General features: G+C 40.1%; 4 protein-coding genes across 5 annotated transcripts; 2 read left to right on the forward strand and 2 right to left on the reverse strand.

Moving 5' to 3' along the window:
• Positions 1 to 1,123: 1,123 nt before the first annotated feature.
• Positions 1,124 to 8,183, forward strand: sys1 (SYS1 golgi trafficking protein). The gene is made up of 4 exons (XM_041952546.1): positions 1,124 to 1,252; positions 2,682 to 2,944; positions 3,044 to 3,111; positions 3,482 to 8,183. Exons 2-4 carry the CDS (start codon positions 2,783 to 2,785, stop codon positions 3,720 to 3,722), a joined length of 471 nt encoding a protein of 156 aa, XP_041808480.1. The 5' UTR covers positions 1,124 to 1,252; positions 2,682 to 2,782; the 3' UTR covers positions 3,723 to 8,183.
• A 2,682-nt stretch (positions 8,184 to 10,865) lies between these two features.
• Positions 10,866 to 12,846, reverse strand: LOC121624871 (neuritin-like). Its single transcript, XM_041962824.1, has 3 exons — positions 12,795 to 12,846; positions 11,831 to 11,984; positions 10,866 to 11,100 (listed from the first exon to the last, which is right to left on the reverse strand). Exons 1-3 carry the CDS (start codon positions 12,844 to 12,846, stop codon positions 10,866 to 10,868), a joined length of 441 nt encoding a protein of 146 aa, XP_041818758.1.
• Positions 12,847 to 13,898: 1,052 nt separating this feature from the next.
• On the reverse strand, positions 13,899 to 19,729 carry LOC121620929 (translocon-associated protein subunit alpha-like). Its single transcript, XM_041957186.1, has 9 exons — positions 19,573 to 19,729; positions 18,390 to 18,511; positions 17,409 to 17,502; positions 17,125 to 17,252; positions 16,522 to 16,656; positions 16,079 to 16,155; positions 15,140 to 15,218; positions 14,879 to 14,972; positions 13,899 to 14,789 (listed from the first exon to the last, which is right to left on the reverse strand). Exons 1-9 carry the CDS (start codon positions 19,640 to 19,642, stop codon positions 14,725 to 14,727), a joined length of 864 nt encoding a protein of 287 aa, XP_041813120.1. The 5' UTR covers positions 19,643 to 19,729; the 3' UTR covers positions 13,899 to 14,724.
• Positions 19,730 to 22,778: 3,049 nt separating this feature from the next.
• Positions 22,779 to 27,944, forward strand: LOC121624060 (signaling threshold-regulating transmembrane adapter 1-like). Of its 2 annotated transcripts, XM_041961670.1 has the most exons (6): positions 22,779 to 22,915; positions 26,527 to 26,652; positions 26,752 to 26,785; positions 26,908 to 26,969; positions 27,045 to 27,115; positions 27,398 to 27,944. In XM_041961670.1, the coding sequence occupies exons 1-6, from the start codon at positions 22,891 to 22,893 to the stop codon at positions 27,644 to 27,646; spliced, it is 567 nt and encodes a 188-aa protein (XP_041817604.1). In that variant the 5' UTR covers positions 22,779 to 22,890; the 3' UTR covers positions 27,647 to 27,944. The 2 variants fall into 2 exon arrangements, with proteins under 2 accessions (XP_041817604.1, XP_041817596.1); XM_041961662.1 differs by having other exon boundaries at positions 26,908 to 27,115.
• The last annotated feature ends 54 nt before the right edge of the window (positions 27,945 to 27,998 follow it).

Raw genomic sequence — 27,998 nt, forward strand, 5'->3', positions numbered from 1 at the left:
TTTTTTGTTTTCAAACACAGAAAAAAGTTTTCGCACTACTCTGACATCGAGTTTTAATGTGTGTCTGGGCTCTCGCTGTACAGTAAGTCAAGTTATCTTACCACTAGGAGTCCTCGTTAGTGGCAGGGAAAGTTCAAGATGAGAAGACCGGATTTCCCCACAAACCAAAGAAACGGGGAAAATGGTTGAAAAGTTGGCTGCTGGGGTGGGGGTAGGGGTAGGTGGGGTTACCTTTGTTCTTGCCCATTGTGTCCATGGTGTTTTTCATCATCCTTCTGATCTAATCGATTTTCTCTCGTTTATTTTACAACAGCCACACAACTTACCAAGCAAGTCACTCCTCGTTATCTAAAAATTTTACAACGATATTAAACAGAGAAGAGAAGCGAACCATCTGTTCGCAGAAGCCACATATGTTCGACATTTTTTTTTTTTTTTTGCTTAATAAATGACTTGAATAAATGATTAATCGCTTGGCTAAATTTTCTGATGATCGACTCATTGGTTAATCATCTGTTTCAGGATTTCCAAATACCTTGTAGATTAGTAGTGGGAGTGGATAATATTGTGAAAAATAATACAATTAGTCTTTTCTTGAGACTTTAAATCCACAGACATTTGGTCGCCAACTACATTTCCTTTTTTCTCGACTGAGAAAATCTTACTTTCTCGATTATTTCGCTTTTACAACAATAAAAAGCAACAGATTATTGAAACACTGAAATATTTTTGAACAAACCCCTAAGAGCAAATAAATCAACCTCATCTTGTGTCTATCTCCAGAACTTTTCTATTTTTTTTACCACATTAATTTATCATTTCAGTTCTTTATTTGTTTATTTGCTACAAAATTTGATGTGATTTGAAACCATTTTCACAACGTCCGGAAGATAGAAGGGAAATTATTTCAAAATAATTGTTAGTCTTGCATAAATGAAACAAAAAACGCCAGTTATTTGGCTAAGAAAAATAAAATTCCTAAGTATAGCACGAATGTAGACATTTTCTTGTCCTGAAGACTAATTTCGCACCAAGGTTAATACAGACTGTCTCAGCAATGCATCTAAAGTATTTTACATTGAAAATAAAGTGCCAGCTGTTAAGTTTTGTTTCCGGATCCACCGCTGTGACTTCCGTGTTGACAACAAGCTTTAGCTAGTCGACTACAAGGCCCAATTTATTAGATTTATTTAACAGTGAGGAACCGAAGGGATTGGTACAGCACCCAGAAACCCTTCTATCCAGGATTCAGGTCTGTAACAGTTGTCTTTGTGCTTTGTTGAAGCTGTTCACTTTCTGCTCCAGAAGATAACGACCATGCTAATATGCTGTAACTTGTTGGTCATCATCCGTGCTGTTGTTACGTTAGACGAGAAAGAGACTTTGCTAAGTGTTGTTTCCACCCACGGATAAATCCATATCTGATTTAATTTGGCATTTTTGATTATTTGAATTGAACTTCACAGCGGGCCTTGAGTAATTTATTCACCCGCGAAACAGTGCCACTACAAAATAACTGGTTAATGTTGGCTTTTGTTAATCGTTGACTCTGTTGGGGACCGCTAACTTTAGCTGCGAGCTCGGTTAGCCTGGTCGTGACTTTTAAATGCAGGCATATGTGACACCGTCGAGGCTAGATACAAGCAGTGGTACACATGCACTGCTGCTGACCTGGCTGAAGATTTATGTAAAGATATCAGTGGCAGCTATGGCTGTTATTTTACTGAGCTAAACCGGAAGCAGATGTTTTCATATAGCGGTTGATGCTTGGATGAACACATGTTCTTGGACTGGCCCAGTTTTAATATGCCATCACATCCTTGTCGTAAACAATGAGAAATGCCCATCAAAGTTAGACGTAACTTAGAAACAGTGTCTCCAATAAGTTTGTCCACCAGTGAACACTGACAGGTGCATTTTTGCACTGTTAAATGCCTGCTCCGTATATATCTTGGTCACAATATATAATAAAAACAAATCTAAGGGATCCATATCAAGATAGTTCATGTCGTATGTCTATGTAGAAAAAAGAAATGCTATTGCCCGATTATATTGTTGTCAGAAACTCCCAAATAGCAGCCTTATTATTCCAGTATCAGTCTGGCTATAATAATAAAGCTCAGTCCTTGCCTTCCTCGATTTCATAAGTTCACTTTTTAGCTGTGTTCAAAGTTTAGATGTGATACACACACAAAAGATAAAAAGGGACACGATTGTATTGACTACATTTGTAGCCTGTTGATAATGATTAGTAGTAGTAGTTGACTCAGTACGGGGAGGGCCAATAAGGACCTTTTTTTGTTCTGATTGAACCAATTAAATGTTCTGCACACACCAAAAGGACAAATTGGTTTAAATGTCACACAACGATTTCAAGGTAATAGAGTTTATTACATTGTACTGCCTTTTTTTTAACAGAGCTTGATGTGAGCTCCAGACCTAGCATGACTTTCTTGTGTTTTTCAAACACTTCTACTCATGCAACACTTACATTTGGTGCTCCTTTTGATTTGATTCTATACTTCTTCTTCCACCTGTGCTGATAAAGAGACAACTGTTTATAACAGAAATACCTCACAGCAATACAGCTGGCCATATTTCTGTATCATAAAGCTGTTGGGCTAAGATTCAAAACTCAAGCTGTGAAGTATATTGATAAAATGTAACTTGGTTTGTTTCAGAGTTTGAGATCACACACAGGTCACACTGGATGGGCCAGCTGGTAACGGTTGGGGCCAGCTGTTAACATCCTTTGGGCCTGTACGTGGAACATCACTCCGCAATGGCCAGTCACTTTCGTAGCTACATCTGGGACCCGATCCTCATTGTGAGTCAGATTGTGCTGATGCAGTGCATCTACTACAGCTTTCTGGGCCTGTGGTTGGCTGGAGTGGACAGTTTGGTGCAAACTAGTCGGTCACTGGACCAGATCTTCAGCTATGACGTAAGTTGTAATATTTCTGTGACTATCTGTGTGATCTATGTTTGAGGTACATTTGTACTCTCCTGAAATGGTATTTGAATCTTTGCTCTTGTTTGGCAGGTTCTCGGTTTTGCAACAATGCAGGGAAGACTCTCAATGATGGCATTCATCTTGAACTCTCTTACCTGGTAAGTAGTTTCTTCTGTACTTTGGGACTTCTTTTTGCTCTGCACAGCCAAAGAGATGAGAGCTGTGACATCTCTCCCTAAAATGCTGTTGTTCTAACATGTCATGATACAAACAGTTCAAAGGGCATAATGGATTTAGTCACACCTGCACAACTGAAGGATTTGCAAAAGTTGGCCTGAACACTGTTGAAAAAGGTGCTTATTCACAAAGGATAAAAATAAAAAAAATAATTTCTATAGATTTCGTACACGACAAGCCTTGAACTTTTCCAACTTTGTAGGGGCATCTTAATACCCACACACGTCTGATGTGAAAAATAAATGAGAGGCTGATAACAAAATTCTCATTGTTGTCTCATTGTTCCTGCAGCGCCCTCGGTCTGTGGTTCTTCATCCGTCGAGGGAAACAGTGCCTGGACTTCACAGTCACTGTGCACTTCTTCCATATGATTGGCTGCTGGATCTATAATGCTCATCTTCCAGCGGCCTTGTCCTGGTGGCTCGTCAATGTAGCCTGCATGGCATTGATGGCTGTTATTGGAGAGTACTTGTGCATGCGGACTGAACTTAGGGCTATTCCAGTCAATAGTGGACCCAAATCTAACCTGTGAATTTTTGTCGACACCTCACTGAAAGTCTGTGGAAGCTTAACCCCCGAAGAACTGGCTCAGAGAGGAAGTTTTCACTGCTTGCAAAAGAAAGGGAGCGTGAACCCCCATCAGCGTAGATGTTGGATTGTCGTCCATTTCTTCTTCAAGTTATACACCAGATGAACTGATCTATTTATTCATAGCTGTCCAATAAATATTGGATAGTATTAACTCTGTAACATATTGCGATATGTGTTTTAATACTTATGAATCAGGCATCAGTTTACACATTTCATTTTAAGCATGAGCATTCCCTCGTTTTGAGAGTTACAACATTTCTGTTATGTACACATTTTCACACACAGGAAATTAGCAATTGAAACTTCAGAGTAAATACAAACTGCAGGACAGCAACATATGTCAACAGCAGACATTTTCTTCTCTCTTTTTGTTGGTATAATTTCAAGTAGGCTGGGTGGGCAAACAAACTTGGTCGTTACTGGTTACTTTGGTTTTAAAATTCACTGCAATTTAGAGATGCCAGTATGCAAAGTTTACTATTGCAGCTTGTATAATTTTTTTTCTTACAGCTGTATCTAAAAGTTAAAGGTACAATGTGTAAGATATGGCCAGAATTTTAGCTTGGTTACTCAAAAAACGGAGTAACGTTATCGACAGAATGTGAAGAATTAACAGTTCTGCCCATATGTTGCAGCAATATCTACAGAAGTTAGCATTCTAACTCATTTGTACCTTAAGCGGCCATAGTCCGATGTTACAGCTCAGGCCTCCCTTTGTAGTTTCAGCTAAGAGAAAGTGTGTGAGCGGTGACTCTGCCCCATTTCACAAGCTTTCTTAGCTTTTTTTATTCTAATAAATAAACCAAATGCACCTGTTTTCCTTATTAAACAAAAAATTTCAACCGTACATCTTCTGAATCCAAGTTTCTCTATTTTGCCAAATTTAGATGAGCTTTATTGCCAAGTTAACTCACTGTCAAACACACTTCATTCGAACTCGACAAAAACAAGATGAAACTCACCAAAACCACCTTGTCTTTCCAATGTTACAGCTGTCACCAACTCTGGTTTGGTTTTCAAAGTTACATGTAAAAATATTCTGGCTCTAAACGCTGCTTTTCCACACTGGTGATGACCGACCCCCCCTCTCAGTCCTCTCCTGTTTCTCGCCTCTTCTGTCCCCACCTCCCATGTCTTCATCATCCCTGTAGTCAGAGTCCTGGTCGGAGCTGTAAATCTCCTCAGCGCTGTTTTCCCTCTCATCAAACTGGCTGTCTCGGAGGCTGTGTTCACTTTGTGGCAGCTGAGCCCAGTTCCACTGAGCTCTCCTGTCAGCTAATAGAGCCACTAGCTACACAGCTAACTGAGCTAACAGCAGCTAGTAGCCTTAGACAAAGATGGTTAGCAGCAGTTAGCGGTAACTGGTGATATGCTGCCCCCTATTTGTTTGGAGTGATTTTGACAGGTGGCCATATCTTACACGTTGTACCTTTAAATGTTGAGTAACGAGTTCAGTGTTCAAACAGAGCCTTATATCTGTATTATCACAGCACACACTTGGAAGAAGTCTAAAATCAGGCTTTTTTTTATCTTTCTGGATAACGTTTGTACACTCAGTCATTCAGTGCTCATCTTAGGCCTTTCTTGTCAAGCTTGAATGGCATTTTGCATAGCTAGTGTTGTTTTTTTCCGTCTTTATGTCATGTATTATGCAGACAAGGTGAACCAGCCTCTAGCTGTGCTCTCACAGCAGGCTATGTCTGTTTTTCTGAAAACAGAAACCCACAAACAAATTACTGTTTGTGGGGTTGGGACATGAGGAGTACTGAAATATGCAGTTCTGGTTACTGGACCAATTTCAGTTCATTAAGAATGGTCTAAACAGTCTAAAATAACTTCATATTATTGCAACCCCACTTCCCAAAAAGTTTGGACGCCGTTTAAAACGTGAATTAAAACAGAATGCATTTGCAAATGAACTGTGTTTGCAGACAAAAGTTTTATGAAGTGTTTCCAAGCCCATATAGTAATATCCTTATACCAGGGGTGGGGAACATTTTCCCTATCAAGGGTCATTTCAATTTTTATAACAATTTCTAACATCCTTCTTGGGTAAAACTAAATTATTGAACACATATATCACACTAACCTCTGTGGTGGCTGGAAGTGTTTCTCTTATTTGCTGGATAATTCTAGAGTAGATTATTTAGATTTCATTTTTTGCTTTTTTGTATTTAAGAATTATCTTGCTGGCCAGATCAAATGGTCTTGCAGGTTGGATGCATCCTGGAGGTTCCCCACCCCTACTTTATACAGTCATGTGTTCACAAAGTGTTGAACCTCGCTCCATCTTCGCTTGTGAACAACTGAACCTTCCAGGATGCTCCTTTCACACCCAATCATGATACTATCACCTGTTACCAATCAACCTGTTTACCTGTGGACAACTTTCCCAGTCATTTGTTGCTCCTGTCCCAAATTGTCCCAACAGAATAAGCAGAATTAGCAAGTCAGCAGGTTCTGTTTTATTCATGTTTTACACAGTGTTCCAGCTTTTTTCGATTCAGAGTTCTGTTCGAGTATTGCAGGTCCTGTCACGTATCTTTTCATCCTGTGTGGCAGCTGTCAGCGTATACTGTGTGGACTGTGCAGTGTCTTGTTTTGAAATCAGGTTTCTAAAGTGTAGTACAAGTCGATCATTATTCTGCAGGCGTTGATATTTCAAAGTTGCAAAATAGTTGGACATTTTCAGAAATACACTTATTTGTCTTCTCGCTGAGAGTTGGATGAGAAGATCAATACCACTCTCATGTCTGTCCACTGAATATGAAGCTACAGCCAGCAGGCAGCTTGCTTGGCTTAGACTGGAAACTTAAGTAAAACTAAAACAAAATGTAACCCAGCACCTCTTTAAGCCCACTAATGAACATGCTCTATCTTATTTGGAAAAAAATGTATCGTATTAAAGTATAAAAATGACAAATTACAGGGATTATGTGCCCAACTACTTTTGGCAGGCTGCAGTGACTTCCTGAAATTGTCTTGACACTGAGGGAGAGACGTGGTTGTCAGTCAACCATGACTTTTTCTTTCTTTTTTTTTACACTTCACTTTTTGTTCATATTAAACAATTAAACAAGACATAATGTGTAATTAATGAGCCGTAGAGGGGCTGGTAGGCATAGTTGGTTAGCTTTGGGCAGAGCCAGGCTAGCTGTTTTCAGCCTTTATGCTAAGCTAAGATACCTGGCTGCTACACAGACATGAGAGTAATATCAATGCACTCAGCTAGCTCTCGGCAAGAAAGCAAATAAGCTTACTTCCCAAAATGTCAAAGTACTCCTTGGAGCTATGTTCAAACTCATGACTTGTCGAAGAAGGCATCACCGAGCATTTTATGATTTCTAGCAAAGACTGCTCTGAAAGTTTTCACATGCAATGCGATCTTTGTATTCTTTAAACTCGAGTTTCTGTATTGTATATAACTTGGGAGATGGACCCATTCATGTTATTCAGTTCTAGTGCAGAAACATCACAAAGTGTATGTAGTTTTCCTCTGCTCTGAAGATGTAAATGTAGGGTGTTGGCACCAGAATCAAGGACTTATGTTACTGTGTAAGTGCTTTTGTGCATATGCTGTTTTATTGAAACACTACCAGTTAATGTAAGAAAATGTAAATGTCGGTCAGGAAAATGTAGGTCATAAAATAATTGGCCATTATGCTTCAGACGTCAAAGATAGGTCTCCTAATGAGGGACACGCCACAAGCATGTCTTTGGATCTCTGAAAGTTTCCCCCCTAGGGGCCCTGATCCCCTCATTTTCTCCCACCACTGCCTCTGCTGCAAGTGTCCAGGTGGAAAGAAGCAGATGGGAGAGCACTAACGAGTTGAAAGATGCTGGTTGTGATCCTCATTACCGACACTTTGCTTCAGGGAGGGCTAAAAACAGAAACTCCTGTAGTACAGCAGAGGACTTACTGCATCGATTAAATGCTCCACTATTTTACCACTTTGCGTTTCCAGATCTTTGCTTTCCAGTATTTTGCTGAAGGTGATGCACACAAACACACACACTGGATTTTTTTGAACATGGTGCTTTATTATTACAAACACATTACTTTGCCATATATTGCTGTATACACTTGTGTAAATAGCGTGTTTTTCTATCTGTAAACTGGAAAAAAAACCAACACATGGATATTGAACTTGTTTTTACATTCAGAAGTTCTTTCCATGTTTAATCTGTCATCAGGGTTCTTGTGGTATGATGCTTATGATAAAACAATCATTTTCATGCTTTCTTCCACAGCATATGAAGGGATAATAGTCCTCTCTTAAGAAGTGACTGTACATATTGCTCATGCTTTGAGGACGTCACAACTGTTTTTGTATTCTCAGCACCAGACACACCGTGGATGGCAGAATGCTGCCACACGTGAAATAAATAGAAACAGCTAGAACAAACATGCTAATGTAGGTAGAGGCGATGGGGGTGGGCGGGTAATGAATCTGCATAAAAAGGATGCTGATACACCGAGGAGCTGTAGCCTAACTTCATGCACAGATCAATACCACTGTACACTTTGTGCAGGGTAAAATCAACAGAGTGTTCATTATTCTGAAGCACTGTCACTAAAATTATCATGCATTTGTGATAAAATAGATGATGGGAAAACATTCAGAACCACAGAAATCAAAGGTATTGTGATAAAGCCTGTTGGGACAAGGAGTTCTAAAGGAAAACTGGTTACAGTTTTGGAAAAAACAAACAAAACAAGTTAATGTTATTTCTCATTTTGAATTTGCTCTGAATCAAGGTGACAGTAGCTGTAATAGCTCAGATTTGTAAGGAGGAAATTTAACGTGAATACTCATTTCAGAGAGATATAAAGACCATTACAGTTAGCAACATCTCACATGGTTTATTGGCTAAATGTGCCAAACGAGTGCGAATGATACAAACTGAATCACCTGTTAGCTGGTTCCTGTCGATGAGATTCACTGCCGTCGCTCATGGCTGCTTTTGAAGCTTGTGGATTTTGTGTAAAATGAAGTCAAGGTTTCTTAGAATTAGATCAATTAAAAGCATGAAACAGATAAATAGAGCACCACAGGCTGGTATATAGCTTGACATCATTATTATGATATACATTAATGGGTCAATCTTTACTTGAAATACTATTGATACAAAAGCAATTGTATAGATATTTTACAAAAATAAATGATTGTTTTGTATTAGAGCAGCTATTTATTCTGCTATTGCATATAATTAGGCTCATTAGAGAATTATTAGAGGTTTAAAAATGAAATAAATACTGCGTCGGGGTACTCAGGCTTTAAAACAGGATTATTTGGGGAATTTTCACAACACTTCTGGCTGCATACTTATACAGATCCTTCTTTGAAAATCTGATCTGTGCCGTCTGCAGCGTCTGTGCTCTGTATCACATACTGTGTTTATGCAGTACTTAGAGTTCTTCAACGCTAAGCTCTAGTTATATCAGATTATTGCAAGTGAGCATTTTCACACAAGGTGGAAGAGAAAGGAGTGAAACAACACTGAGCAGTCACACATCGGATTTTCTTTTTACACAAGCATCAACAGGCGGAAGTTTGATTGAGCGTAAGAGTGAACCAAAGCGCAGGGCGAGGCTCTGTGAGAGGGCGGGTGGAGCTGGAGAGGCGAACGCGTGATGATGCCGTGTCAGATGTCTGTTTTTGGTGTCTTTATAGCAGCTATGTAACATCAGCCACAGTGGGCTGAAATGTTGGGGGGGGGGGTCGAAATTTTCATCCAAGTCTCTTGATTGTCACTTATTAAAGGGGCATTTCACCTATTTCACCTATCTGAATGTTGTTTAGTCGCTGTCTTTGGTGTAATTAAGTCATATTACGATTTGATCAGATTAATGTTTGACTCTGTTTTACAGTTTGGCTCTTTACTGATCAATTAAAAGACAACATATTCAAACAGTTTTGTCATGACTGAAAGCAAAGATTTGAAGATATTGCTGTTTGGTGGCGTCCTTGAAGTGTTTTTATTGTAATGTGATAACTAATCACATGATGGATCAATTAGTGTTTTTGGTGTCTTACATACTCTTAAAGGAATAGTTTGACTTTTTCAGACATGTGCTTATTTGCTTTCTTGCAGAAAAGTATGTGACAATCGGTGCTACTCTCATGTTGGTACACGAAACATAAAGCTTCAGACAGTAGTTGGTTAGCTTAGTTTAGCTAAAAGAGGAGGAAAGCAGGGGAAAGCTAGCCTAGCTCTGTCCACAGGTAACAAAATCCACCTAGCAGCACCTCTAAAGCTCACTAATTGACACTTTATCTTCTTTGTTTAATCATACAAAAGTGTAAAAATGACAAGTTGTGGTTTTAAGGAGAGTGACTTATTGGCTGGGAGCAGCCATAGGAGCCATTTTCTAAGCTAAGCTAACTGGCTGCTGAATGCTAAAGTATCTTCGCATTGATCGTACAGACATGAGAGCGATCTGAGCTGTTGAACTATTCCTTTAGCTATCGTGATAAACCACATGATACAATGCATGCAACAGGGAGTGGACAGAAAAACATGAACACCTTGCTGTCTAATATTGAAAACAAGTACAACTCCACAAATGTTGAAGTAGTTGTATCCCCCAAAACTGTAGTACTATTAATTTTTTTTATCTATAGTATGCATTGCAGGGTTCATGTATTGGATTGAATTAGACTGCACAGGTGTTCATGATATTTTGTCCACTCCTTGTACGTTGGTAACCCAGAGCCACAGGTGTCTGACTGGAGACTGTTCTGATTCTGCTCACATTGCATCTGAAATCCCTTGAATGCTTGGAGTGTTTGCTTTAGCTCGCCTGGACTGATTAGATGGTAGAAATGTAATTTTCTCAGTTTCTAGACATCAGGGAGGATCAAGTTGAAATATTTGAGAAGATTTCAGACATTATTCATCACAGCAAATATTGATTGGCTTGCCACAGACCTCCGTGGCTCTGTGTCCATATAATCCTTATTAAAACATTAGTCCCTCTGAAATCCTTGGCTTTGAGTTTGAACTTGGGTGGACTGAACCCAGGGGAATTGGAGGCCCTCCTCAACCCCTCCCATCTCCTCACCCTCAACCCCACCACCATCTATACAGAGGACCAGTCGTGCCCGGCCACGATCAGCATGCCCATCAGTGGCAGGGTAAGGGCAGCAAGAGGCGAACTTATTGGGGGAGAGGAACTGGGGCTGCACAGGTCGAACAAACTTCCCTGGAAGCGCATCTTCCTGGAGTCTTGCCTCAGAGTCTCCCAGATGGAGCTGACTTCCTCCTGACAGTCGGACAGCGCTGTGAGGGCACATGTGTGGAAAGCTTCCCAGTGGCTGTGGCAAACAAAGGATCATCAGATCAACACTGCGTCTGCCATTTCACTCAGAGTTCATCCTGGCTACAGCACGCAGACACGCACTGGCTGCCGTGGATACATTTACTTGCCAATAATCCATCACTCAGATGGCTACGTTGGCTTCAAGTAAGTCAAACGGAGCTTTAATTACCATGGCAACTGCATCAGAGAGTGAAACAATATCACAGACAATATCGCAAGTGGGCAATTTCCAACAGAAGGCTTATGTGTAAATCTTTGTCTTAAATGTGGTGTGCTGGGGTTGTGGAGTGCGTGCAGTAACAATGACAAAAAACGTCCCCGGAATTTCATTACTGCTGCAGCAAAAGTCATAAATTATTTAGAACAATGGCTCAGTGTCTCAGCACCATTCATGTCTCTGTTCTCCCTCTGAGATCATGGCATCTGCTCTCTTCCTCTCCAGTATTTTGCCATGAGATGCATACTTCATATTGCATCTCTGTGTCTTACTTCACTCAATCATGCACTGTTTCATACAAACTGAACAGAAATACAATTTTTGTGCACAGTTTTGCAGATCGGTGTTTTTTGCCTAAGGTTTTTACTCTAGTTCTTGCCTTCTCTGGTGAAAATCAGTCGTGTTTGACTCAAATAAAAACATACAGACTGTGTTGGGGATGCTCCATGTGCACGAATGGATGCTGCATGCTGCCCACACACTCCCTCACTGATGAAGTTATTATCACCTGCAGACGGCCGCCACTCCTCTCTCACTGGTCACGTTCTCCTGATAGTTGTCCATGCTCTCTCCCAGCTCCAGGACACAGTCAGAAAAGTCCTTATAAATGTTCTCACACCTCACATCTGCAGAGTCTCCTGACACCGTCAGGGAGAGGAACACTGCAAGACAGGCACATGTGACAGCTTACTGGACCAGACTTTACAAACCTGCCTAAGCTATTTTCTTTAAATGGTTGAAGTTTGGAAGATGAATCAGCGTCACCAGCGTGTCCCTGACAAATGTAGATGGAAAATTTTTTACATTTTTTTTAATGTGTGAAATAGTGTCAGTCAGCTTCAAACACTGCCTATAATCCTTCAACTTTTTCCACACAAAAAACCCATCACGTTTTTGTTTATTTTGTTGTTTTGTGTATTTTTTAACATTGCTATTAATTTAAAGATTGCACAATCCTGCCATCCAAACTTCATTTCAGACAGATACAGCAGGCGGTAAAGCAGATGTTATCACAGAGAATAGCCCTGACCACTGCAGCCCCATGCATTTCTTCCACATGGGGTGCAATACTCTGTTCAGAGCAATTTAAACGCTAAAACATGCCATTCTGTGAGAGGACAGCACAAAATAAGCACTAATATAGCAGTGCGTAATGATAAAAGTGTAATTTCAGAGACATGAATCAATGTGTGGTGTTTTATTTCTGGATGTTGCGTGTCCAAAAGCTGGCACACTATCCCCTAAGTATAGACACCCAGCATCTACCGTCGACGGGTGTACTACAAGCTGCTGGCCACGGCACACGTCTCATCATGCAACACCGATGGAGATGAATAAAGATCGTAGCGGTGACATTTCGGATGCAGGAGGATTTTAAAAAGCAGGAGATGTAAGCCAGTTTTCGCTGTCAGACCGTCCAAAAGTGGCTGGCAGCCGAAATGAACTGCATGGAGCAGCTTCAGATATCTTACCCAAGGCAAGCGCAAGAATCCCTCCGATCTTCGTCGACATGAAAAATCCCATATCATCCCATTTCAAGCCAAGCGGAGGGCGCGGGATGCTGCCGAGGCGTTCAGGGATCGGAAGAGAAAGCGGCGCTGAGTCACGCGGCGCTGATTAGCTGCCCATTATTAATGCGAAGTCGGTGCGTATCAGTGATTAAGCGGCGATAAACACTTGGTGGGTGTGTGTGTTCAGTCTTTCTGCTCCGGCCGACTGCTGACGTTACCTGCCCCCCGGCGCGCGCTGAGCTCATCTTCCCCCCTCGGCACCGGACAGCCCTCACCTCCCCGAGGAGGGACCGCCGTGCAACCCTGCTGCAAGACACATGCACGCACACACACGCACGCACGGACGCCCGTCACCAGTCACTTTATCGCACTTTTTAGATTTTATTCTCTGGTATTTCTCTCAGTGTAGGAGCTGTACTCTGTTTTCACTGTACAGCAGCTGTATGTTACTATGGATCTGACCCCTGCTGCCATCCCATGTGTAGCAGTTCACATCACAGTCCCAAACTAACAGCCACATTTACACGTTTTTTTTTTCGTTTTTTTTTTGTAGTTATTCCACAGTTGCATTATTTCTTAGTAACGTCCTGGGAAATTATAGGGGTACACACATGTGCTGTTTTAGTCCCTTTCATGAGACGCCCATCTCATTATCATAGAAGCATAAGGAAAATAGGAAATGTTGCATGAGGGCACAGAGATTGGATAAGTGATTAAATGTCCTTAAAGACCAAAAGAAAAAGGTGTGTCATACATTTCCTTTTCCTTTTTTTTAATGGAGGTAAAGGAAAAGTACATTTTAAATTATGTTTTACTCTCCATTTACTTATTTGACTAACCAGACTTCCAGATGGTCTTTCTTCAAATAATGGGTACATTTAAACCCAAGTAAATATTCACTCATCATTTATCCACTTGTATGCCACTTGCAGACAAATTGCATATTTTTGCATGTTCAGCTGACCTGCTTGCAAAAACATCACTGCATCATGCACAAACTGTTAGAGTGCAGATGACAGCACTATAATAATTAGGAAAAAGAGCTTCAAAGGGAGCAAATAAACACACTGTGTTCACCCTTTTATTGTTTTAGAAAATGCTCCACCGAGCCTCCTACAACAGTGAGATGAAGAAACAAACAAACAAGTAAATGAACCTGCAGAAACCTCCAGAGAACACTGTTTTAATGTTTGTCGTAACTGCAGCTGCCATTGCCCCACTGAACAACAAAATTTAAACTTGTACAAACCTCAAGCCTTATGCCATATCAGATCTTAACATTATGTAACATTAAGCTTCAGCAGGGCACCGCAAATACAGTACAGATAAGGCACAATGGTGTTTATGACATAGAGAGGAGGGGATTCATCTTATTCTGCAGATGAAATGTGATGAAATATGACTGGTCTGAAATCATAAACTCTACCCTTATAATGAGGATGACAAATCTCTAAAAAAAAAAAAAGTCATTAAACTCCAGTGCAGCTATCATGACTGATACGGACAGAGTCGATGTATTCAGCTTTCTTTTAGGGGGTAGTTTGGACCACAATCCTTTTCTTTTTCCATAAAAAAATGTAATGACTTATTGGCTTTTTTTCACCTTTCACACACATACATACTGATAAAAAGTCCCTTTAAAAATGAACTGTAGTTCAGTCCTGTTAGTGTCTAAATGGTCAAGCTCTGATCAGAGCAGTAGAGTCCAGGATGCTCTCTGGTCGAGATACCAGCAGGCTGAGATCCACACAAACATCTTAAACACATTGATCGGGATGGAAACTGGATTCCAGAAATGTTGATCCATTGTAAATGGCATCAGGTTACTGTGGTGAGGAAATGAGCTTTGAAATCCTGATGGACAGTGTGATGATGGACGCAATGGACCGTTTTATTGATCTGCTCCAGCTGCCCTATTGGTTCGTTTCCGTGGAGATGCTTTAGGGGAAGCTTTGTCTGCAAGAAGGATGTAAAGGTCAGATATCTGTGTTGCTTCACACGTCAAACCAGCGTTTAGTCTGTAATTAAAATAAAAGTGAACATACTCATGGCATTGAGCGTCTCCTGAGGAATCCAGCTGATGTCCACATCGCTCATCCCACCGGTGCCCTTCTCTATTTTCACTGGGATTCTCTTTTTCTGCAAAACACAGGTTGAAAGACAACATGTAAAATTTTTTGTCCATCGGCCTGCATCAATTTCCTTGCACATGGAAATATTTTATTATCTCACCTCCCAAATAAATATGTAGACCAAACATATCTAAACATTAAAAAAAGAGAAGTTGATAGAGGACAAACACGTACCGTCCTCGTCTCCAGGACCTGGTACATTCCAAAGAGCATCAGGACCACCAGTCCAGCCAAGAAGATGTACATGAACATTCTGCAGAGAAAGACAATGTGAATTCTTCTAGAAATCCCTAAAACAGTTCCACAGCGTGTTGCTCTTTTTGCATGCACGATGCATGGCTACTGGATGAATGAAGACACAATTTAGACCTTCATTTACACATCCATCACAATGCATGGCCACAATGAATAGCCGTCTATGTTCCAAGTGCTTTTTTTTTGCAATAAAATTCATTCAAATATCTGAAGCAACCCATCTAGCTGAAGACGGTGGTATGAAAAGGTTTCTCTGACCTCTCCTAAGCATTCTGCAGTGTGCTTACTAAATTATGTATGAGCAACTTCAAGTACAACTCAAACATAATTGGCCCCTTTGTGCCCTAAAGTGTCCTTTAAGTGGCCCATAACTGGATTAGTTTCTGATCCGTTTTGAGATTTTAGGATGGAAAACAGCATTTCTTTTGCTTGACTAATTTGCTGGTGACAGTTTCTGGATCTTGCACAAGCAGCACAATTCTGACAACTGATCTCTTTGTGCCAATTTCACACCTCCTTTTACAGGTTCTTACATGTGCTGCAATAGTCTGGGGAGGCTGAGATTGTGAAGCCATACAGAGCTGGATACAGCCATGAGGGACGTGGACAATAAATACTAGATGGGCAAAATAATTACATTACACATGATTTGCATAGAACTGAGGTGCAGAAATTGGTTTCATACATCCACCCACCACCTACTGTGATTTTTTCATTTTGGTGCTACACTATAGCTTGCGGACTTCCTTCCATTTTTGCAGTGAAATAATAAAAAAGAGCTCAAGCTTTCTCTTTGTTTTCATTTACATGTATGCACCTGATAAGATATAAGATAAACCCTGCAGAGGGAAGCCTTACGTTTCTCCGTCCAGTCCCTCCTCCAGCTCAGTGATGGTGACAGTCTGGTTGTAAATGGCCGTCTGGAACACGCTGCCCTGAAGAAAAAATGAAACAGCAGGTACCATGAACTTTCTAGAACTTTCTTCTCATGTTTTAAAGCTGCTCTCTAAAAATCTGAATGTTAATGCAACTGTCCATAATCATGCGTTAACAGCACGGAAAAAACATGTCACAGCTCAGCAGGCAGAGAATAATGACAGAAAGGAGCCACCAGTAGTCCCAATTATACAGGAATGGAAAAAATTCAGCTGTTCCTTGAATATAAAGACAAACTGCTTTGCTGAGAATGACTTCTTCAGGCTGCTTTTCATGAATCAGCAAAACTTGAGGTGGGCTGTGAAAAACCTTCCTGTGGACCATCAAATGGTTTTCTATAAATAATGAAAAACTTTTTTTTTTACCTCAGCGTCAACGTAGTTGAGGAGGATAACGAGACCGAATGGACGACCTGCCATGGGCTGAGCTGGGATGAAGGAGTACTCGAAGGAGGCCTGAGCCTGGGGCTGCACCACAGTGTTCAGAGGCAAAGCTGTGAACTACACAAAACAGACATCGTTAAAAACACACAGCTGCATAACTACGACACTGTACGTAGTTTTTTAGTCACATTTATTGTGTTAGGTTTTTTTTTTGCAATACAAACACACACATACAGTAGATTCAAATGTAAAAATGCAATGCTGTGGAGTTTTTTTTCTCTTGGGTCTACTAAAAGTTTTAAAAATGCAACAAATCCACAAGGTGGCATCACAATCAAACCACATGTGAATATAACCCACTATATCATTCAGATTATGTTTTAACATACTGTTTAACAACCACATCCAAAAACTTTTGTCTTCCCTTTGAGACATGTCGGTACAGAGCACCTTTGATCGTCTCAAAGGGAAAACAAAACAACGAATGATTGCATCTTTAAACTATTTTGCACATATCCAACTCCAGATAAAGTCAAAAATGCAGAGCAACGATGGCTGGTGGTTTTCATTCCAGATCAAACTTACGTTCTGGATGTAGAACTGGAAGTCTTGGGGGTAACGGAAGGAGGCCTCCAGCGACTGCACGGTGAAGTCCTGACTTGCCTTGTTGGTGAAACCAACCAGGAACCTCACAATTTCATTGGCAGGAAACTCTAAAGTTATCAAGGACACAAATAAGCAACATAAAGAATTCAAAAACATTAGCCCAAATGAAGTATGGGGTTTAAGATGGACTAACACAAAGCCAAAGAATTGCCTGAGAGGTTAGTTTTTTTTACAAAAGCTTGAAAAAAAGGAGCCAAACCAACCTTCTCCTGTCATAAAGACGATGGTGGTGTCGGCATCAGGGTGAGACGTCAGCGGTTTATCAGCTGCTTCGTCTGCGTCATCCTCGTCTCCTTCCTAAAGGAGGAGCACAGCATGACACTGTTGCTTCATCACCTGCATGCCACTCTATGGTTCGCTGTACAGGGCACGACACTCACTTTTAAAAGCGGGAGCCCGGCTGGCAACCAGGCATCAGCTTTTGGTAGCTCAAACTAAAAATATGGTTGCCTTTTTTTTGTCACCTTAAATCTTGAGTAATTAAAATAAAATGCAATTATATTTCATCTTAAGAATGAAAATGTGACATAAAAGAATGTTTAAAATCTTTATTAGTGTGACCGAACACAACTGTTACCAGTCAACTCCCGGCATACAAAACACAAGCGGTGCAGCTGTTCACAGGTTCTTCAAGGATCCTCAAAAATGTATCCAGGCAACGCTAACGTGTGTGCCAGCTCTTACAGCCTCCACCTCCAGCGCTCTTCTCACCCCGTGGTTCTGTAGGATGTGCTACCTTGAACGAGTGAACTCGATGCGTCACTTATCGAGGTGTGTGCTGTAAATGCTGCCTGCTATTTCTATTTATACATTAATTGTCTTGTCTTGTCTTGTCTTGTTTGTTGTTTTGTTTCTCTCTCGTGCTGTTGTTTCATGCTGGCTTACGTGTTATACTAGAGGAGTGCAAAGGAAATAAGCCTCTGGGCTTTATTGTGTTTACATCCTCTGTGATTTTTATTGTATGATATGACTGCAGTATAGTGTTACATGTGTTTTTCAAAGATCACTAATGCAACAAATATTAAAAATGTATTTATTTTGGGGTGTTTTGCTGTCCCTATTTTTTATGGTATATGTTTAAAAAGGCAAAGAATTGGTTGCCAGTTTCTCAACATGGTTACCAAAACCTGGCAACCATTAATGTCAAACCGTGTTATACTGATGTGGGTTTAAAACATACATACCGTGGGCTGTATCTGATCTTCCTCAACAAGCACCTCTTCCTCATCGTCTTCCTCCTCATCTACAGCAGCATCTGTGTCCTCAGCAATGTCCTCAGCAGAGTCGGGGTCTGCAGAAACGTGGCCTGCGGGGGTCAGAGGACACAGCGTTACGTATGAGTGGTGGTTCCACCATGAGAGGAAGGGTGACATGATGCTGCTGTCCAGGATTTTGGTTGTTGTCACACTTTAGTGCTGATGAACTGTGTTTTCCTGGTGTTAAAACTGCTAGCTTGCAATATTTTTGATATTCTCTTCCACATTTGAGTGTGTTAATCTTCTGCAAATGCCACAGTCATCCCACAATTGATAAATATCTGCCAATATCAAGATATTTGGTTAGAAATATTGATAGATTTTGTCAATATCTCCCAGCTCTATGTGGCAATTGTAGAGTAAAACGCTTGGTGTAGCAGTGAAAAATATGTATGAAAACAATATGATGTACTTCTGTAATATATTTTACTGGGAGAATATTACACACCAGTATAACCGTGTATCATTCAGCAAACAGTGAATGAATACAGACAAACCAATCAATGAGGGAAACGTTTCAAAGTGACGTTTTAGCTGAATTTACCACGCAGTAGCATTTTTATGTGACTGTTCATATGTTTTCATTGTTGCCGGGTATTTAAACCGAACACAGTTGCCAGTTTAACAGCAGAACAGAAAGCCCCCATTTCAATGTAAGTAAGCGGGAGAAAGTGGCGTTGAGAGAGACTGAGAAACCCAAACACATCATCTTATCTATGGTGACGTGTCCCAGCAGGGGCCGGAGACTGCTGCTGCATCCACACCGACTGATCTTTGACTAAAATCACCTCTGAACGCGCACAATGTCACATTTTACTCCACATTTAAAGGCTGAAGTTATAATTTTACACTTGCACGGCAGCAGCTCGCAGGCGACTATAATTTCCATTCATTTCACAGTAAAAGAATCAATGAGTGTGGATCAAAGCAGGGACAGCACGTCCATACATTGATGTTGGCACAGCGGTGCGGCAGACTTACTTCCAGCTGCTTTGTGCAGCTGTAGTTACTGTGCCACGTCGATATGTCAGGCTGTCTAAAAACTTTTAAAACTTTTTCCGATGTGGAGCGACGACACGGACCTTCAGACGACAGAGGAAATGTGACTCACCGATGGATATCAGGCCACAGGGGAAGGCCAACAGGAAAAGCAGCAGCAATTTTGATCCGAAGTTGAACATTTTGCCGGAGTTGCAGGCTGAGGTTAGTAACACATCAGCGTTCAGCAGAGGAGAGGACGGCAGCGGAGGCGGGGCGGGGGTAAGAAGTTTAGACCCGCCTGTCTGGAGGAGGGTTCGGGAGGTCCAGCTGTGGGCTTTTTTTTAAAGGCTCCACTGGATTTGGTTTTAGGAGGAAGTTGGCTGCTTGCAGACAGCGTGTGGCGACTCGCTCACATTTTTGCTTTCAGACAATGTTGTGCAAACTTAAAACATGACAGCAGGTTTTGCGGTAACTCGTTCACGCACTTTGTCCTTATTAAATGATGAATAAAGTTGAGGCATTTAACGCACTTTGCACTTCATGTTTCTTTTGCACAGTGAAGTATTCAGATCCTTTACTTAAATAAAAATACTAATACATCTACTAGTAACTGGTTGGTTTATAGCTGTATTCTGATTGGTTGGTTTGTAGCTGTATTCTGATTGGCTGGTTTGTAGCTGTATTCTGATTGGCTGGTTTGTACCTGTTTTGTGATTGATTGGTTTGAATCCATTTTCTGATTGGTTGGTTTGTAGCTGTTTTACTGGTTGGATTGTAGCTGCTTGTGATTGGTTGGATTGTAGTTGTGTTTTGATTGGTTGGTTTGTAGCTGTTTTCTGATTGGCTGGTTTGTAGGTATTTTGTGATTGGTTGGTTTGTAGCTGTATTCTGATTGGTTGGTTTGTAGCTATGTTTTGATTGGTTGGTTTGTAGCTGTTTTCTGATTGGCTGGTGTGATTGGTTGGTTTGAATCAATTTTGTGATTGGTTGGTTTGTAGCTTTTTTACTGGTTGGATTGTAGCTGCGTGTGATTGGTTGGATTGTAGTTGTGTTTTGATTGGTTGGTTTGTAGCTCTATTCTGAATGGTTGGTTTATAGCTGTTTTGTGATTGGTTGGATTATAATTGTGTTTTGATTGGTTGGTTTGCAGCTGTATTCTGATTTGTTGTTTTGTAGTTGTGTTTTGATTGGTTGGTTTGTAGCTATGTTTTGATTGGTTGGGTTGTAGCTGTATTCTGATTGGTTGGTTTGTAGCTGTTTTCAGATTGGATGGTTTGTAGTTGTGTTTTAATTGGTTGGTTTGAATCCATTTTCTGATTGGTTGGTTTATAGTTGTGTTTTGATTGGTTGATTTGTAGCTGTATTCTGATTGGTTGATTTGTAGCTGTATTCTGATTGGTTGGTTTGTAGCTGTTTTCTGACTGGTTGGTTTGTAGATGTGTTTTAATTGGTTGGTTTGAATCAATTTTCTGATTGGTTGGTTTATAGTTGTGTTTTGATTGGTTGGTTTGTAGCTGTATTATGATTGGTTGGGTTGTAGCTGTTTTGTGATTGGTGGGTTTATAGTTGTGTTTTGATTGGTTGTTTTGTAGCTGTTTTGTGATTGTGAACTTAATTAAAAGCAAACATCGCGGAGATGACAGCTTATGGTACTGTGTAAGGATGAAGGTTACAGCATACAGCCCTGATGTGCAGACGCTGTGCACTGAAGTTCAGGAGCAGAAATCACATTAACCAAGTATGACAAATATTTAAATTGCCTATTATTTTGCATATATTCATATTTTTTTAATTGTTCAGTAAAATAGACCTTTTATTATTCAGGTTGACAGCTGACTGAACACACCAGTAAAAGGTGTTTTTTTCATAAATACAAGAATGACTCAAATAGACACTGAGTAGTTTACTAGAAAGTAACCTTCAACTCGTCTTTTTTTCGGAGTTCAAAATGTTTTTGTTGCATGCAGAAATGTAATTTTGTTTTCTCTGTAGTCGTTCATTGATTTCATAAATGCAACACACTACAGTTTGTAGCACTTATGTACATAGCATAAAGGCAAAAAAAAAAAAATTATATGCAGTGTTATTTCATTTTAAATTTCTAAAGGGTTTTGTGGCTCCCAGTGTTTTCTTTGCTTTGGTTGCCGACCCCTGGGTTAGCCAAACGTTAAGAAATAAATCAACGAATCATAAAGCTCCTATCTTCATCTTGCCTCTCTTCTAACTGAAGACCCACCTGGATGAGTGGACTGACAGATTGTCTACTTCAGAGTGACATGTAAATCTAGACTGGCAGTGCTGTTTTGCTTATTGCATTTGAATATCGTTCACTCACTTTGGAACAGATCAAGTCTTTGAAAATGAAATGTTAAGCTCTACCATTTTCATTTTAATATGGTCATCGAGCACCCAAATAAGTATGTGAAAATGAAAATTCCGGTTAGATAACTGCATTTTAATTACAGAAATAATGCATACATAAATTCAGGAATTCCATTTTCATTTTCAAGTTTGCATTTTCATTTTCAAAATGGGCTTCCATTAAAAGACCTCAAGATGCCAATGTAGTTTATTTGCATCAATAACAAACAATATACTGAAATCTCAAGAGAAAATGCAGGAAAAAAACAAAAAAACCAAACAAAATAAAACTAAACTAAACTAAACTGCCAAGCATCACAAGGTTTATTTATTTATAGTACACATATAATTGGTGCAATTTTGTGTTACATATTTGGATAATGGTTTATTATACTCCACATTCTTTGACTGCAAATGAGCGTGCTAGAGCACACATCCAGGTTATGAGCGGGATTTTTGAGTATCCTGGTTGTGTCTGTAAACATCACATCTTGGTTCTGAAAAAGCTGGACATGTTAGCTTGAGTACTCCAACAGAGTCCAGAGTATAGAAAACACATGTATATTCAAATGTTGGCTGTGAAATCTGTGGCCAATGGGAAAAAAGCAAATGTGTCATTGCATTTGGCTGATTTTTATTTGACATGTGAATAACTGGTTTCCTGGTTTTGAATGTTGAGCTTTGTAAGGGAATTTATCCATTTATCCACTGGACTTTCATCTTTTGTCATCACTGAAACATGACAAAATTATATATATAATAGATGCTATATGTTATATGTGACTTTTCGTGTTCTCAAAGACACAGGAATTTTCTAGATAATTTAAGTGAAAATTGTCAAAAGAGATGAGAAGTCTCACTGCTTACTGGGTTGCTCTCAGGCTAAAAAAAGTTTGTGGTTTTCTGCAAAAGCACACATCCTGTAATGTGTTACCAGCCCTTCAACAAACAATACTGTCTTCTGTTGAACAGCATCACACCATGAGAGCATAAACATGCAACAGATGCTGTAGCCTTGTTCGTCACATTTACAGTATCTTAAGAGAGACGCACACAGAGAATTGCCCTTGGTTAAAGCTTCGTTGTCATGGCAAACAATAGCATGCAAGATGGTAAGTCTTGATTGAACATATAGAAAATGTAATCTAAATGTAAGCGGTAACATGATGATTCTCGATGTAAGGCTTGATGTGAGTGACTGATTGCTTCTAAAAGGTCAAACATGCTCAGTGTTCATGATTACACCATCAGCTATCAAATGCGATATTGAATGCAAGAGCTGCGAATGGAATAGCTCGAGGCTGATCGTTACACTGGATTTTCAGTATATGGAAATAATACAGGGAATCTGTTATGCCTTTTTGACTGCAAAAAGAAGTGAAGTGCCAGTCAGCCAACAATCAGCAGCACAAAGAATGGTTCATCACAACTGGTAAGAGAAAACAATGGTTGAGGACTAGTTATATATGGTATAAGAGAGGAGGAAGAGTTCTCGGTCCATGTTCTTGTGAAGAGCTGAATTTTCTGCGAGGAGATCATTCACATAGATAACAGACGTGTAGCATTGGTAAATTACTTTTGATAGATAAATCGCTGAATCCAGAAATTAATACAATGAGTAAAAGAGAGCTAATCGGGATTCTTGTGTCACTTCGTGTTTTGATCACTGATCAGTTGCCTGTTTGCTTTGGTGCTTGCAAGCACTGCTTGCGTTTGCCACGACAGGCCACTCTTTGGTGACACATCAGAATCCAGTGGTCACTCAGAGACTGGTGTACTTCCCCTGGTCAGTAAGAGAGGGTTCATGACCAGTTCTCAATCATCTATAGTGCAGCCAACTCCAAAACATGGCTAGTCAATATCTTTAAAAGAACAATTAGTCGAATTACTGTGTGTAATGTGTAAAGGCTCATTGTTTTTTATTAAATGCCTACAAATTGACAGTTCTGTTTCACACTCTCATAATCATCGTTTCCAGCTGCAGCAGGCAGCTAAAAGGAGACTGAATTTAAGATTTAGAGTGATCAGGTAAATTATGTCTGTATCAAGTGAAAAAAAATCATCAAAATTCTGTGACGGATTTGCGGGACTATCTCATGAGTGCATCCTGGACAGATTCAAAAAAGGCAGGAGTGAGAGATTAGCACATGGGTATGATCACTATTATTTATTTCACATTTTAGTCCAATTAAATAAAAGTTAGTATCTCTGTGAGGGCCAGGGTGACTGGACTAAAAGGCCAGTTAAGCATCTCTCTCCCACACACACACACACACACACACACACACACACAACCCCCCCCAAAAACAAACATTTAAAACTGATCTGGTACACTGTGAATTATTTCATCCAGTTAACATCAGCAGCTAAATACTTGATCTTTTGACTAAACCACATTGTATTCTTGAGGTCTAGGTAATATAGTGAATGCATTTTCTTCCTCATAAAGCATTTGCAAACCTAACCATGTAGTTTAGTTGCCTAAACATAACCAAACTGCGACCGTTTCACAACATTGCATAGTAGTTACTGGATTTAACTCCAGTTCTGTGAGTATGTGCAGTTTTTAAAGTCATTGGCGTACGACCAATTCTTTCATTTATGTATGAGGATGTGTTGAGAATAGTGTGAAACCATTGACAGGACTGCATGTCATGTCCTGTATGTGTGTATGACAAAAACAAAACAAAACAAACAAACAAACAAACAAAAAAACCCTATCAAAACCTGTCAAAACCTCCACCATGGACCTTTGATGCACTACCCTACTTGAAATGTTAGAAATAAGAGCACTGTGCTTTCCTGTGTTCTGTTCAAATCTAGTGAGTCTCCTGTCATCTGGACTATGGTGTTTGGACAGTAAGAGCACAGTATTCAGAGAGACTTAGGTAACAAAATCAGACGTAATTAATTAAAAGGTATTAGTTCAGTGCAAATTACGTTGATTTCTTGATTATCTACTTGTACCATAAGTGCTATGCATCAGATAATACTGAGACAAACTGTGATCTGTTGTATTGTAATTTGTCTGAGCTGCTCTTCATCCAGACAAACGGCCACTTCTATTGCCACATTATATACCTTTATACCACACAGACTAAGCTACAGTACTATAATCTTATATAATCAACCAGACTCTCTGATGGATCCATTATTTAAACACTGCATGCCCACACAACATTAAACTCTAAATGATCAAATACATCCCGTCAAGTCAAATTTGTGGATTTCACTAAAATGAATTGAAATTGAAAATTTAAATGAAATGTTGCACAATTCATCGAGAATTCTCCCATTTGATGTTGTCCTGCAGTAAAACAAAGGGTGTATTGATTAAATACGTTACTTTATTCTAGTGAGATAGGGGTTCAGTGAAATGTTAGAGTAGTCTACAACTGTATGCTGGACTGAAACAAGGCTTTGCAATTTTTTTTTTTTTTTTCCTTTGAGGTAGGAAATGCATCCAACTTGTTTTGCTGAGCATGTATGCTTGCAGCAACAACCTACCGCACTGTTGTCACTCAGTTCACACACTTGTGTCTAAGCATCTCAGTAAAACCACATCATCTGCTGCAGACGACTGGGCAGATCCACTGAAGAAATGCTGTGCAGCTGTGTAAATATCATGCTTAGGGCCACCACTGCTGTGCTTCTTTCAATGGTTTGTTTCAGGGATTGAAACAGGAGCTTACAACTTCGACTGTTGGGCTGTTGTCTTTTTAACAAAACTTGTCTCAGGCCCAACTTATTCAGCTAAATAAATTAAAATATTCAACTTTAATCAAAATATCAGATTGAAATCCAAGGAGGGTTCAATGTAGAGCAGCTGGACTCGGTTGTAGATATTCTCTCATCCAGCTAAGGTACTGAGCCCAACATTGAGTTTTATAATACATTCTGTCAAATCCCTCTCTCTCCTCCAATGACAACTGTTGTCACTGGTAGCTACTGTTGCAGTTCATTTGACAAAGCCAAACAAAGGACTCAGAGAACAGCAAGCTGCATTCAGCCGGCTGAACCTTCAGCTCTCTCCAATTAAGTCCCAAATTTACAACTCACCTGCCTGTGTAACGAGGTTGGGGATTGGCTCAGACAGGGGATGTGCAGCAGCAGGTGAGCCAAAAAAACTAACTGACATTTTTCCAACAAAATTGATGTGTGCACACCGACTGTGACAGTGAACAGAAATCAGTCTCAGCGTTCTTATTTTCACAGTTTCATCCAATTTCTTTTGCCCTTTAAAAAATATTTTAAGTAACGTCAGCAGCTTTTATGCATCATTATTATGTGTTTTCAACTACCTTTATGTGTGAAATGTGCTCTGTAAATAAACCTGCCATGGTCCTTTTCTCCTAAATTCAGCATTGTTTGATTCCGTGTGGGCGAATCAGTGGTGTAGTGGTTAGCCCTTCCACCTCGCTGTGTGGGTGGGATACATTTCCTTTTTTTATGTGAGAAGTGGTTTTCACCTCTGATATACAAGGCTAAAGGTGAATTCAGCCAGTGTGGTTCAACACCCTCCACTCAAACATGAGTTCTGTTTAGTTTGGAAAATGATCATGAGCTTCTAGACACTGAGAACGGACATTATGTGTTTTGCAGTTATACTTTTTCAGTGCAGGAGGAGTAATTTCAAAGACGAGTATGTTCTCCTGTGAAACGAAAAACATGTCATCTTAAAACATTTTAAATGATTGATAATAAATGATGTTCTTTCTCTCAGGTTCTCCAGGTCGGAACCTCTTCTGTGAGCCATTTAACCTACAGGTGCTATTCTGGGTTGTCAGCACAATGCTGGTCCTCTCAGTATTTTGGAATATTTTTTGCTGTGTATCAAGATGTTGCTCAGGTAAGTTCATGACTTGCTTTTAAAGGAGTCCAGTGAAAAAAAACAAACCCTAATTTCTTGCATCTGATGGTGAATGTATTGTCCTTTATACTGTGTCAGGAAAAGGGATATGTCAAACAAGAAAAAGACAAAGGTATGTTGCCTGTATATTCACTGTTCAAAGGAGGAGGCAAAATTATGTTCTCTTTAATTGTCTGCATTTTTAGAACTCATTGCCAAAGTGGAAAAAAAATCCTGTCTGTTGTTCAATTTAAGACGGAGCACAAGGCAGATGGAAGAAAATCCTATTTATGGAAACATAAGCTACATGCAGACAAGTAAGTGCTTTATACATGTGTCCCTCCTTATGCCATTATCTGTGTCTGCTTACAGTGTGATGTTTGTTTCCACAGGCATGACTTTGCTCACCAAAGATGATGCTCCACACTCATGGGATCAACAGAGAGTCATTTCTGACTCACAGGTAGAGTCTTTACAAAGACTGAGGTCTTACCTGCAGGTCCACATCACTCTCTGCGTCTGCTGTTAGTTCACACATGACACTAACCTTCACAGCAACACTTTTAAAGGATAAGGGACAGCAGCAGTGGCATAAAGAGTAGGAGGAAACAGCAACATGAAAAACATTTGGCACAGAAGGATGAGAGTGTTTTGGATCATACTGGATAACTTTACTATAAACCTGTCCTGCTCATATAATGTTGTGTGAAGATGTTATATAATTGCATTTTGTTTCTCCTTCCAGTCCAAAACTCAGGACTGCTACGCCAACCTGACCCTGAAGGCTCCCAGGGTGCAGTCTGGCCGCAGCTCTCCGCAGATACAGTACTCAGATGTAGTTCAGCTGGAGGAGCCGCCGAGGTCGGAGAAGGAAGATGAAGGCAACACAGACGCCGTCTCCACCATGTCTGATCTGTACGCTTCTGTGCAAAATCAGCGCACCAAAACCGTCGACACTGCAGACGGCGGAGAGGGTTACGCCAACCATCTGTGAGAGAAGCTCCAACCCTGACGCTGAGATGCCACAAATGATCTTTGTGCAACTTGACCTGCCACCACAGGATGGTGCTCTTTGTTGTTTGTTATATCAGAAATCCCAACCCCTCTGTGTAGTGATGTTGTGTGTGTCATACCTGCAGACTAACTGAATTGCATTAGTTTTACTGGAGAATGCTCATTGTATTTTTGGCACTTGCCTTTTTTGATGTTGCTGATCCTTCTGAAGCATTTGATTGTTAACATCCTATATCTTTAAAATGGTTGGTTCTATAGTAAATCACACTGGGACTAATTAATTGTGTGATCTTTACTGAAATGATACTGCTGAATTATTAAAGATCCCCTCC

The sequence above is a fragment of the Chelmon rostratus genome, chromosome 2 (genome assembly GCF_017976325.1).
Source record: "Chelmon rostratus isolate fCheRos1 chromosome 2, fCheRos1.pri, whole genome shotgun sequence".
Lineage (NCBI taxonomy): Eukaryota > Metazoa > Chordata > Actinopteri > Chaetodontiformes > Chaetodontidae > Chelmon > Chelmon rostratus.

Excerpts from the sequence above, each read along its gene's own strand:
- sys1 (XM_041952546.1), top strand. The coding sequence starts at position 2,783 with ATGGCCAGTCACTTTCGTAGCTACATCTGGGACCCGATCCTCATTGTG. Across the intron at positions 2,945-3,043 it reads ACCAGATCTTCAGCTATGAC|GTTCTCGGTTTTGCAACAAT; the intron begins GTAAGTTGTAAT and ends CTTGTTTGGCAG. Across the intron at positions 3,112-3,481 it reads ATCTTGAACTCTCTTACCTG|CGCCCTCGGTCTGTGGTTCT; the intron begins GTAAGTAGTTTC and ends TTGTTCCTGCAG.
- LOC121624871 (XM_041962824.1), bottom strand. The coding sequence starts at position 12,846 with ATGGGATTTTTCATGTCGACGAAGATCGGAGGGATTCTTGCGCTTGCC. Across the intron at positions 11,985-12,794 it reads GATTCTTGCGCTTGCCTTGG|TGTTCCTCTCCCTGACGGTG; the intron begins GTAAGATATCTG and ends CCTGTCTTGCAG. Across the intron at positions 11,101-11,830 it reads GGAGTGGCGGCCGTCTGCAG|CCACTGGGAAGCTTTCCACA; the intron begins GTGATAATAACT and ends TGTTTGCCACAG.
- LOC121620929 (XM_041957186.1), bottom strand. The coding sequence starts at position 19,642 with ATGTTCAACTTCGGATCAAAATTGCTGCTGCTTTTCCTGTTGGCCTTC. Across the intron at positions 18,512-19,572 it reads CTGTGGCCTGATATCCATCG|GCCACGTTTCTGCAGACCCC; the intron begins GTGAGTCACATT and ends TGACCCCCGCAG. Across the intron at positions 15,219-16,078 it reads GAGGGACTGGACGGAGAAAC|AATGTTCATGTACATCTTCT; the intron begins GTAAGGCTTCCC and ends CTTTCTCTGCAG.
- LOC121624060 (XM_041961662.1), top strand. The coding sequence starts at position 22,891 with ATGGCAAACAATAGCATGCAAGATG. Across the intron at positions 26,653-26,751 it reads TGTATCAAGATGTTGCTCAG|GAAAAGGGATATGTCAAACA; the intron begins GTAAGTTCATGA and ends ATACTGTGTCAG. Across the intron at positions 27,116-27,397 it reads GAGTCATTTCTGACTCACAG|TCCAAAACTCAGGACTGCTA; the intron begins GTAGAGTCTTTA and ends TTCTCCTTCCAG.